Source organism: Engraulis encrasicolus, chromosome 13 (assembly GCF_034702125.1).
Source record: "Engraulis encrasicolus isolate BLACKSEA-1 chromosome 13, IST_EnEncr_1.0, whole genome shotgun sequence".
NCBI lineage: Eukaryota > Metazoa > Chordata > Actinopteri > Clupeiformes > Engraulidae > Engraulis > Engraulis encrasicolus.
In genome coordinates this window covers 43,292,959-43,305,667 of record NC_085869.1, presented here as the reverse complement: position 1 = coordinate 43,305,667, position 12,709 = coordinate 43,292,959, and the positions used below count along the sequence as shown (strand labels likewise).

General features: G+C 40.7%; 1 protein-coding gene across 1 annotated transcript; it reads right to left on the bottom strand.

Annotated features, from left to right (window-relative positions):
• Nucleotides 1-5,099: 5,099 nt before the first annotated feature.
• On the bottom strand, nucleotides 5,100-12,204 carry hce2l1 (high choriolytic enzyme 2-like 1). The gene is made up of 9 exons (XM_063212952.1): nucleotides 12,133-12,204; nucleotides 11,966-12,017; nucleotides 11,724-11,780; nucleotides 11,485-11,634; nucleotides 11,241-11,358; nucleotides 7,117-7,295; nucleotides 5,880-5,958; nucleotides 5,603-5,727; nucleotides 5,100-5,251 (listed from the first exon to the last, which is right to left on the bottom strand). Exons 1-9 carry the CDS (start codon nucleotides 12,202-12,204, stop codon nucleotides 5,238-5,240), a joined length of 846 nt encoding a protein of 281 aa, XP_063069022.1. The 3' UTR covers nucleotides 5,100-5,237.
• Between the last annotated feature and the right edge of the window lie 505 nt (nucleotides 12,205-12,709).

The window sequence follows — 12,709 nt, the reverse complement described above, 5'->3', positions numbered from 1 at the left end:
CAGAAACATCTCCAGACTCACTCTCAAACTCAAACGCACACGCACACACACGCACACGCACACACACACACACACACACACACACACACACACACACACACACACACTGCAAAGCAACCTTGGGTGTTTTGAAAGTCACTAGATAAATACTGTAGAATTGTTATTGCTCCTGAGCATTTCAGCATTTGACATTAGTGGCCTAAAAAGCTGATTTTTTTGCAGGGCTCTGGCAATCCCACTGCTGGGTTGTAAGCCATCCTATGGCCTCCTCCATGTCCCTTGGTGTACTGACATGTCTCCTGACATATCTTGCATGTTCTGGACATTGTGCTGAAGGACACACCCAACTGTCTTGCCACAGCACAAATAGATGATTGGATATGTAGCACTAGCTGAGCAGATGTTCATGATGGGTGGTGAAGCACTTACCCATTCCAGTTTACACAGGAAGTAATGGCATTAATGGGCTTCATCAGTGACAAAGGGTTGGTGTCCCAGTAGAGAACCTCGCTCATGCACCTCTCCAGGGATTTTCTGTAGTTCACTCTCTCTACACCAGTAACAAACCGAGTGATGGGTGAAGAGTGTGAAGGGTGTTGGGCGTGCCCTGGGTATTGGGTTGTTGTGTCTGTACCACATTTACAATGTCAACCTCTTTCCTGAGTCTCATCACCCCATGGCGAGGATATCTACCAGAGCTGTGCCATCTGCAAACTTCCAAAGAGGATTGGTGCTAAAGGTTGTTTTGCACTGATGACTGAGCACACAACCTTGGGCCCTGTGCTGAGAGTCATGATGAATGAGGTTCTTGGAATTTGGTGCTTGCCTAAAGAAGTCTTGAAGCAAGTTGCAGAGGCTGATGTTGATACCCAGATTGTACAGTCTGTAGATGAGGTACTGGTGCTGAATGCTGAATTGCAATCCATGACCAGCATCCTCATATGTCAAGAGCATTCTCTCATATTAGTTTTTTTGTACATATGGATTAGGGCTGGAAGGACGAGAGAGAGCACCTCCTCTGTGGGATATTTGGCTGAGTATACAATGTGAACAAGAAGAGGGTAGATGGATGGATTTGTTTTTGGATGTGCAACATTACTAGCCCTTCAAAGCATTTCCTGATGCATGCGTCAGGATAGGAATGATTTCTTTGGCACAACTTTGATGGTGGCCGCTTTAAAACATGATGGGATCATGGCTTGTTGGTAAAGAGAGTGTTTAGCAACTCTGCTCTGTCTTTGAGCACACAACATTGGCCATCGTCTGGACCAGTTGGTTTTCATGGGTTGATTATGGCAGACACAGAGTCTGACACAAACAGAGTTTGACACAGACACAGTGTTTCTCACGGATGCCTGGAGAGAATGGTGGTCAAATCCAAAGCTTTCATTTTAATATTAAATCAGAGTGCATCCTAGGGCGTATACTAATTAGCTGGTTTAGTAGGTTATATCATCTGGAGCCTGGACCCCTAATGTTCTTTACTAAAGGATAACAATAGGCATATATACAAACCCCAACTCCGGTGAAGTTGGGACGTTTGGTAAACAGTGAATAAAATCAAAATGCTATCATTTTCAAAACATTCAATCTATTCATTAGATGGAGAATAGTGAAAAGACAACATATTAAGTGTTAAAACCGAGAAAAAATATTGTTTTGGGGGACATATGTACTCATTTCTAATTTGATAAATGCAATACGTCTCAAAAGAGTTAGGACGGGGATCAGTGAAATTTAGTAAACATCCAAATACTGGGGAGTTGGGGTTTGTATTAGCAGGTTTACCACTCATTGTTGGTTAACAGAGTCTGGTTTATCATTTAACCATGTTCTCAGTATACCCCCTGGCTTAAGCTTAATGTTACTATAGATGTTACTATAGATACCCAGGGTTTTGGGTGTGTTCTGAGTAACATGCCAACGAGTCTGGCTCTTTGGTGTAGCGGTCAGAGCCTCAGTTTACTACCCCGGAAGGTCTGGGTTCGAGTCCCCAGCTGGGCAACTCTACTCCCCTTCGCTACAAATGGTGTCAGAAGTGGGATGGCTACCATGAGGCCATCGGAAGCGTACCCATTATTTGTGAGCCGTAATTGCAGGTGAGGGACCCCCAGGATTGGTGACCCCGGTGTGAGGGACCCCAGTGATGGGTGACGCATTGATGATGGGGCACACTGGATGGGCAGTTGCGTGAGGGACACCATGAGTGTGTGAAGCGCTTCCAGAAGGGGAAGACAGTGTGATGGAGGGTGAAATTGGAGTGGCTTCTTCTGGTAAATTACAGCAATGTGCAGGAGCTGGCTGGTGTGTTGCATGTTTTAAAGCAATAAAGGGTGAATTTGTTTGCGAGAAATGATATACATTGTGCTGCCAACGCCACTTCAAGGAGTTAGGAAATATCAAATGAAAGTATTCTGATTCTAAATCTTCAGAATTGCTGGAAAGTGGGAATTTTACATTGTTGTTAGCGGTATACAGTAATGCAATTACTCAGAACATGAACTGATCAAGTCAGAAACATGGGGTAAAACACCTATATTGATATTATTATCTGTATTGGCTACACAAGATTCTGAGCCTACACATGGCAGTTTTTTTCACCAATTTCGATCTTAGAATTAAATTCAATAAGATTATTTTATGTAGCTAATGGACTTCCTCAGTATCAAATTTTATTCATAATTACTTACCCATCAAGTAAGCATGGTATTACAGTGTTTCTTGATTGCTTACACACAATTTCTGATACTTCACACACAATTCTCGGAACATCTCACCCATTTCTCAACTCCCCTAACCAATGTCACTGAACACTAAGCAGAATTCCTTCTTTACACTCACATTTCAGTTTTAAAACACACTCTTTTCAGACCACTACACACAATTCTCTGAATTACACATAATTTTCATGAAGAAAAACCCTGGTTGTCGCATTGAACACACTGCCATTCAAAATACTAAAATCAACTACCCTACTATATTCACTTCCTCATCACATGGGCAAACTCTCTTCATACCGGTTTACAATCTGAAATCATCACCCCATAAGGACACACATTGCATGTGATATTGATGAAAGCATGAGTGAATGCAGTGAGAAAACACATTTGTTTAGTTTTTGAACTCCAAAATATGTTATACAAGAGATAACTTTCATGTGGTTACCCAATATTTTACAATAAATTAGTGCAATGTTTTAAATGTCAGACAAATATGTAAAATATGCACACATCTGTGAACTCAGAGTCTAAAAACAATATTTCAGTATTTTACTACAGAAAAAATACCCTCTTTAGTTAGTAGAACACTGAAGAAAATAAGTTTCTACCCTGTGTCAAGTTGAGTATAGAGTTTTACCTTGTGCATATTAGTGTTCAATGGTTCACATAAGAGTGTATTAAAATGACTGCTTGTGTGTGTCATTTGAGAACAAAATTACCTTTTTAGAAGAGAGTACATTGTTTTGAGACAAGACGTGCATTTTTCAGAGGTAGTGAGGAGTTTTGCCCGTTGTGTGTGAGGTTTAGAGATTTGTGTGTAGAGTTTTGAGAATTCGAGAACTGATTCCGAAAATTGTGTGTAAGCAATCGAGAAAAACTGTAAGAATATTATATTATCCCAATACATATCAAACATCACTATTCCTGGTCATTGTATGGTAATTTTCAGACAATGCTCATTTTGTGGGCCTGGTGGCGGCCATCTTCAAATTGAGGCTTTTCTTGTCACCAAAAACTGGGTAAACATTCATTATGTTCTAAGTACTTCTGATACTATTGTAAACCACTGAAAAATCTGTTTTGGATGCTTTGGAAGGGTCAAGTCATCAATGCATCTGATTGCTAATATTATGCTTTTCGCATCAACCATGACTAAGCATAGCCTTAAAAGGTGACAGGGATGTTTTAATGTTAATGACAGCATGTATGGTAGTCACCTCGAGTCAAAGAATGTTTCTAGTCATAAATACTTGCAATGAATGTCATCTTTACACCATTTTTGAAAATCTACACACTAGTTCCTGTCAGAATTTCTAGAATATTTGATACATTTTAGTCATTTTTCTCCTAGAAAGTAGTCTAAACATGTTTTTATGAACCTATTGACCCTTCCAATCAATTCCCCATGCTAGAATTATATGGAAAAGTGGTCTCATTTGTATTTGTACCATGTCTGGTTCAAAAGTTATGTGAATAGTCAAATGTCAGAATTGTATAAATCGCTATTGCACTGTTTCCAAGATGAGCCCTGAAAAACACCCATGGGACAATTTTCAGCAATGCTAACCTCTCTTATTGTAAATTAGACATATGGAGGAGTCTAAAAAAATAGGTTTCGACAACAAGTACAGGGGGTGCGCGTGACCCCCCTCTGGTGACTAGACTACTGTTAATTGTGAGTTCTGGCTGTCCTCTGTGCAGATCATCTGTTGGTGTTTTCCCTCAACTCGCCAACTTCCGTTCACTGCCTTCTGAACAGTTGAACAGACACCTGACATGATCTGGAACTTACTGTTCAATTCAGTCTGCTTGCCTGAAGGTTTGTTGCATGCTTTTTGCTTTTCTTCACATCATATACAGTATGCTTACATTTGCTGTCTGAGTGCATGGAACAAGGTTTGGAGGTGTAGAACTTCTACAATGTACGCACCTTGTTCATGTGAAATTCATATCCCTAAATTCAGTGGTACACCTTGGGCATAATTGTGATACATGCAAGTAGAAGAAAAATCATCATGAGGTACTCATTAGGTAGGCCTTCAGTGGAATGTAGTATCATCAGAGACGATCTAAATGTTAGAATTAAAGAATCTTTGGTATCATGTACCAGTGCTGTTGAATTTAGCCTACTTCTTCTCACCTCTGATCCTGTTCTAAATGAGGATAGGTGAAGATGAGTGTAGTTTTGGAAGCACCAGCCAGGTATGCTGACATGTTTGAAAGGATCGCAATAATCAAAATTTATGATCAAACCATAACATTAAATTGTCTAACTCTCCAAAAGGTGCTGTAAAATAAAATCTCAGTGTTGCAAACAGCAGGATCTTAAGAAACCGCCCCCAAGCAGAATTAGGAACATAAAACAGGAACATACCAATATGCCACAACATCCACTAATTTATTCATATGCAAGTGAACATAATTCTTACATTTGAATGGCTAAAACTAGAACAGAATTACAACATTTATTTTCCATCAGTCTTCATGCCAGTCCCGAATAAGAAATTGTTACTCTTGTCAAACCATGCCACCTAGTGGAGAAAAAAAAGCAAGACATGCAATTGTACTTCATTATTAGTGAAGGGGATTCCTGGCAGCCTACAGTGATTGCCATGTGCACATTGTAGGGGGCACATCGAAAAATGTAATTACAATAAATGTATGGAGCATAGTCATGGGTCATTTATGAGGAAAAAATACTAGAAGGATTGTTATCACTTTGTCCATTCAGACTGAAAGTTGCACTGTACACGTCAAAGGCTTCAAAAATAGGGCTCAAGTTGTAATCAAGCTTGTTATTTAAGTGTACGCATAGCTTATAGATTTAATAACAGAGAGTATGAACTGGGGTAGCATGGAACAAACAGTATTATTTTACCCACCACAATCATACAGAACGTTTATTTTATGAATGTCCGATACACTGGGTCCATCTCTCTGTCCAATGGGCATAGTTGGGTCTGGTTTGGGGATAATTGTTGGTTCTCCCTCCTCAGAGAAGGCATACCTGAAAACAGCCTTGGTATTACTGGTGTCTCATGAACTACTGAAATGCAGAAGGACCCAGAGCGACACAAACACATACACAGACTGTATGCTGTATGCACACAAAATCACATACAAGGACATGCGCACACACACACACACACACCTTCTTACCTTCCATAGTGCATGACTGAGCTGTAATCATATGCCAAGGTGTTGTGTGTCCTGTGCTTTTGGAAGTTGTGTGCCTGGCCTGTCAGACAGACATGTGAGCAACAAAAAAAAACTGATTATAAGTCACCAGCAACCAGTAATTTTCCTTGAGTCCAATTATAAACATAACATTACATACACTCAGAGCCACCAGCATGTCGTAGGTTGTGTCTAGCAGAGTCTGATACAACTGTATTTATGTTTCTGGAGAGGGAACAATGCTGACCTAGTTTGGCTATTGCGACTGCAACTCTCTTTGAGCCTTTGGTCTGGCCAAATTGCCTTGTCAACCCGTTTTTTTCTGAGGGGATGCAAAGGTGTGTCCAACTCGCATTTATGAAATGCCTCCGTGTACTATTGGTTGTAGCTATTATTGATAAGACTGTCCATTCTTTCTCTCACCTGCTAACAGAATTGGTCCCTCATTGCCTTAACCCCTTTGCCTATGTTATAACCTTATTGTCACTAAAATTTAAATGGTTACTTAAGGCTTTCGGTAGTGTCATAGCAATGTTGTTATGATGTAGTTGAGTATTTTCAGCAAATAGTGAATAGGCCCGCCCGGTGACCCCATCTGCAAAAAGAGGCTAGGCATGCCCTATTGAGCAGCTGGAAATGCTCCAAAATGAAGTAGTCCCCCCTATCTCGTTAGAAATTCTGGACCAGGGGTTCCCAACCCTTTCCAACTTGGGGCCCACTTGAAATTTTCACAAATGTCTGGTGCCCGCCTCTAACCGAATAAACCAACACCAACTCACACACGCGCCTTATTTTTGTTTTTAGAAAAGGATTTCAAGGCCCACTTGGAATACCTTCAGTGTGCCTGGCCTGACTATTCTGTGGAGCAAATCTCGTCTGATGTCCGATGAGAATGTCCATAGATAACAAAAAAGGGCACACTTTGCTTGTGTCTATTTGGAAAGATGCATTTTAGTGTGGGCCTTCTTCAGTGTGCAGCATTGTAACAGTGTGAATAGAACTTAAATACCCAAACACATTACCACACCACATTACTTTACTTAACTTTTTTTTCAGGACATTGCACATTAATGAACATATGCATACATACATAGACATACAGTATATGTAAATGTGCCAGATTGTAGACCTAAGGCTAATTTCCATCTGGTGTCCATTGCCAATCATCATTGACACTGAAATAGTCCATTAGTCCAATGTTCATACACAAAGTACTGACCTCTCATGATGTTCTGCCACCGTATGGTGACATAGGCGTCCCGGTCGGAGCGCGAGTGCTCATGGACGAAGCTGAGGGCGTGCATGAGCTCGTGCGAGGCCACCCCCGACCACATGCAAGCCGGAGTCTGGAGGGACAGCGTCTGGGGCCCACCGATCATGCCCAGGTAAGACCAGCAGCTGCAGGGGCGGAAAGGAAGAGCCAATGGGAAGTCAGAGGTGTAAATTGCGGACTCAAACATTATTTTATATGATATCAATTTCTTGATGCAATTAAATTATTTTTGATACTTAAGAATTCAATTCAATACGGCTTTCACATTATTAGGGCTGCACGATTATGGAAACAAGGCCGACAGGCGGACAACAGATGCGTCCCTCTATGCCAGTTCCAACCTTTTTCCCCCCCAAAACGCCCCGCTGGCCTCCTCCTAACCTGTCAACGCCCACCCCCCTCTGAGGATGTGCTTTTTGTTTATTGGTCATAGCCTATTGCCCATGGAAACTCCAAATAATGTGGCAGGCAGTGAAATGACGAGACAAAGCTTTGTATTTTGCAGTTTAGACTATAATAAGGCCATCATGCTTGGATTTGGAAAAGAAGCATCTAATTTCAAATTTCACATAGATCAAGTGGCTACATTACAAATTACCAGATATTATTAGTACTAGGTTATTTATCAACCTTTAGTAGGCTATCACGCCATTTCAGCGTCATGTGCATGTGGGAAAGAAACTAAACATCGCCAAATAGCCTAATCAATAAATAAAACCGTTTGGGTGAATCATGCGCTATGGGTTCACACTTTGGATGCATTGTGCGCTTAATTTTCAATGCCAGCTTTTTACCGTCAAGGCACAAAGCAGTGAGCTTCAGTGGCAGAGTTTACCAAATGCATACGACTGCAAACGAAGCAAAATACGCGTTCTGTCCCGTGCTCTCTCTGAGCGCAAGGGAAAGCACCTGTGGGGTCCACGCGCCGCCAGCAGAAAACGACTCTCCCTTGCAATATGCCCGAGAACATCAGTAACACAGCGTATGTGAAATGCAAATGGCCCATCTGTCTACTAGTTCGAGAACACTGACTACTCGCTGAAACGTAGTGGCAGAATGTTTGCAAACTCACGTTTAGAGGAAGAGCTGTAGCGCTGCTGGTCGCCTGTGAACTTATTACGGCTCCATGTCGTGGAGCGTTCTCCCTTGCGATATGCCCGAGAACAACAGTAACACAGCGTATGTGAAATGCAAATGGCCCATCTGTCTACTAGTTCGAGAACACTGACTACTCACTGAAACGTAGTGGCAGAATGTTTGCAAACTCGCGTTTAGAGGAAGTGCTGTAGCGCTGCTGGGCGCCTGTGAACTTATTACGGCTCCATGTCGTGGAGCGTTATGCAATGCTAACGCCCCTCTATCCGAGCACAAACATCTGTGTGAAATACTGCCTGCCGACTTGTAAATCGTTAATTTCCATTCTGATGAACCAAAATAGCTGCACAATGCGACACTGTCAGCCGAAGTGTAGGCCTATCACAAGACCGTGAACATTAAGTGACACTCACAGTGGTGTTGGTGTGCTGTGGAGAAGGAACGAAGTTGCCTACCACTGTCCAAACGCAACACAATGCTGAAAATTGAATGTTCCCTCAGTTGTCTCACAATGCCATCAGCTTAGCCTTGCCGGTTTGGTAACATATAATATACGTTTTGACTAGGGGTGGGCATAGATTATTTTTTTTAATCTAGATTAATCTCACTGTAATTATGAAATTAATCTAGATTAATCTAGATTAATCTATATCAAAATGGCTCATTCAGAATAGGCACAATAGTGAAATAATGCTGAAAGAAACCTTGGGGTTTCTTAAGACAGATGGCGCATTAGACCAGAGCTCATCTTTTTTTCCAAAATGCATCTCATCTTCAAAAAATGGTCATGTTGATACTTGGAGATGAAAAAATCACAGCAATATGTGTAAAGTGTGTCCAATATGTTAGGAAGCATTTACAGTTATAAGATACTGAAATTTCAAAATGAACAGCGCTATAAGTTGTAGAGGCAAATACAGATAAATCTATCAAACATTTAGGCTATTTAAACAATATTACCTCAACAATTCAGCATTTCATTTCTAATGGAGAGAGAGAGAGAGAGAGAGAGAGAGAGAGAGAGAGAGAGAGAGAGAGAGAGAGAGAGAGAGAGAGAGAGAGAGAGAGAGAATCTGCCACTGACTGTTAAAAGGAGCAGCGGCTCCTTTAAGAGAGGGAGGAGCTCTGCGCGTAGTAGGCACAGCAGCCCTCAGCAGAGCCAGGCTACTGGATATGCCTATCTAGAACCTACAGCACTGGTACACGGCGATTTGACAGTTGTTCTCAGAGTTAGAATGCCAGATGAGTTACAACTCGACATGAATTCAGTTTGCAAAAAAAAAAAAGTCAAGCGCGACAACCGCGAGGTTTATTACCGTCGGACATGAGAATATCTCACTGAATCGCAAATGTGCGCGATTGCAACACAAACATTCAGCGAGAGTAGATATTGACAGTTTCAGTTTGACAATCTTCAAAATGCATAGGACTATCACACAGAATGTTTTGCAATTATATCACAGGCAAGATTTCTGGAAGTTGTTTATGTATTCTATGCAATGCGTGAGGAAATGTAGGCTATGTCGGGCTGGTAGCTACTCACACACAATAATGTCTCTCTATGCTTCACCTCAAACAATAACGTCTCTTTAGTCTACCACTTATGAAAAAGCACTCAAACAACAACTACCACGGCAGAGGGATTAATGTTTTCAGTTGCAAACACTTCATATTTAGTAGGTCTGCTGAAACAACAGGTGGAGAGAGGAGAAGCGACGCAGTCTAAAAGCGTCTGTCAATTAAACGCTATGGTGACGTGCATACCCAAACTCCAAACCTATATTTTGAGAATAGATTAACGTGCGATATTTTCTTTATCGCGCGACAAGAGTCTCACATTATCGCAGCACGTTAACGCCGATAACGGCCCACCACTAGTTTTGACACACATTCGCTCCAGGCCAAAATGCCTCTCTGCCTCCGCCTTGTGGACACAGGAAGGAACGCGTTTCAGACAGCGTTTCAGACAAGACAGCGTTTCAGACAAGGAATGCGTTTCAGACGGACGGACGGGCGGACGGACGGACGGACAGCGGACGGACAGACCCTCTTATAGAGATGCTGGGACGCATCTAAAAATCTAAATCACGATTATTTTGGTCAAAATCATAATCACGATTATTAATCACAATTATTGATTTTTGCTGATTTTTTTGAAAATTATAACAAGATGAAATATAACCAAGAATGAATTACATACGGGATGAGCAAAATACAATGAATTGAAATAATTATGTAAAGGCAATAGCATGAAACTTAAGTGGACAGATTTCTGGCCAGAAACACCAGCCTGTCAGTATGCTCTGGCTTCAAGGACGCTCTCAAAAGTAGGTCACTATTGCCACGATTAAATCACGATTAAAAACATAAATTCGATTTCACTGTTTTATCACGATTTTGATTATTTTTCGATTAATTGTGCAGCCCTACACATTATGTATACTAAAATTCTCATAATATACGCTTACTCTCATGATATACTGTATCCGAACAGATGCTGAAATAGACAGGTGGATACACAGGTGGCAGAGCAAGCACATTGATCTATTCTTGCATATGCTAGGAAGTGAGGGGTGTAAATTGCGGATATCAATGATATCAATTTCTTAATGCAATTATTTTCAAATCAGTTACTCCTTTACCTTATATCTACTAAGATTCTGATAATATACTCTCTTGATATACTGTGTGAACAGATGCTAAAATAGAATACACAGGTAGCAAAACGAGCACACTGATCTATACGCTTGCATATACATCAGTGCTTTGATACGAGGACATTAACATTTACTGAGCCAATTTTTTTTTACTTATTTTCATCAGTTGTACTCATTCATAGTCATCCTACTAACTGTCATTAGTCTTAAACTGATCACTAAAATGCACATAATTTTCATAATTTTAGTCATAATTTTCAAGCAAGAACAACTACATGTGGAAAATACTTATTAACATTGAAGCAGAAAAGCACTCACCCCCTCTTCGGTTGGATGTTTAGGAAGTTGGCCTCATGGGTTCTTGGGATAAACTTGACACAAGTTTTTGACATGATATCCAGCATACCGGTTTCTATGGTTATTCTGTCCATGTCATCTGAAAATCACAACCCTCGCTCATGAATCCAGGTCAACGAATTAACAGACTATTTGGTCAGTGCATTAACGTTGTATAACACAGTAACTAATATGAGGATCTGTAATACTGTTTTGGTGTGCTTACCATAGAACTGAGAGATCATGTATGGAACGTAAACAAAACCATCCACTGATTTTGGCCAGAGACAAGAGTTTCCCGGACAGATGAGAGCACTGCGTGGGTTTAAGGTGGCAATGTCTGCATCCCTTATGGAGACCCCAGCCACGCCAAATCCTGTTTAAGACGGATAAAAAGAATGCTCTGAATATTTTAAGAAGTATTATTGCAACAGGCTATTTATGCGATTTTGTAATTGAACTTACTTCTGTTGGCCGAAATGATCTTGTCCATGACACCTATGTCCTCGGGGTCTAAAAACCCTATAAAATGTATTGAATGTGAATGTTAGTCAAAGATCCGTATTCCTTAATGAGCACAGTTTTATAGTATTTATATTCAGTATAATTGGCTCTGAACTATTAGACTAGACTCACAGTAAACAACAAAATTAGTTCTTAATGCAAGTGTCATAAATAATTTAGAGGAATCATGAAATATACAGTACCCGATGGTTCCCTTTTGATCCTCCGAACGGCTCCTTCTACCATAGACGCATTCTGTGACAGTCAAGCCACACATCAGTGGAAACACAAAGATTTATCCAATATTCACCATCAAATCTCTAACTTCACCAAGAGGAAAAGTACATATTTCTTTGTTTTTGTAACTAACCTGAAGAGGTAACGTCCATATTTCGGTCACCACCGAGAGGGTGATGGCCAGGAGGGCTGCGGTGCAGATCATTGTTTATTGCCCAGGTGGGTAGCCTGCCGTCTGTGTTTAAGGCCGTTAGCCTAATCCTTTGGCCAATGACAAGCTGCTTCGCCCAGCATCTGCCTAGACTGCTCTGCGCTGATGACATGATGGCGTTAAATCAAGGCTCTTATCATGCGAAAATTACATAGCTTTGGATGTCATTAATTTTCACCTCATGTGACGTCAAGCCATTTTTTTGATGATCAATGCTCATTTTATTAAAAGCCTCACCAAAATGTACAGAATATCAGCCAATTCTATGCAATGAAGCTCTTAAGAAAAACACAGCACAGCTGATTAATTATTGGATGCAAATGAAACCATAAGGTTGTGGTTACCATAAGGATATTGTTATAGTATCGCAGCAGTTTTTCCCTGAATGTTTTCATTTAAGCTATGATGAAAGCATTTAAATGAATGATACTGTGAAATATCTCAACAGTATGTATTGTATGCTAATTCTGTTCAAGCTTTAGGAGATGAAAATAAAGAT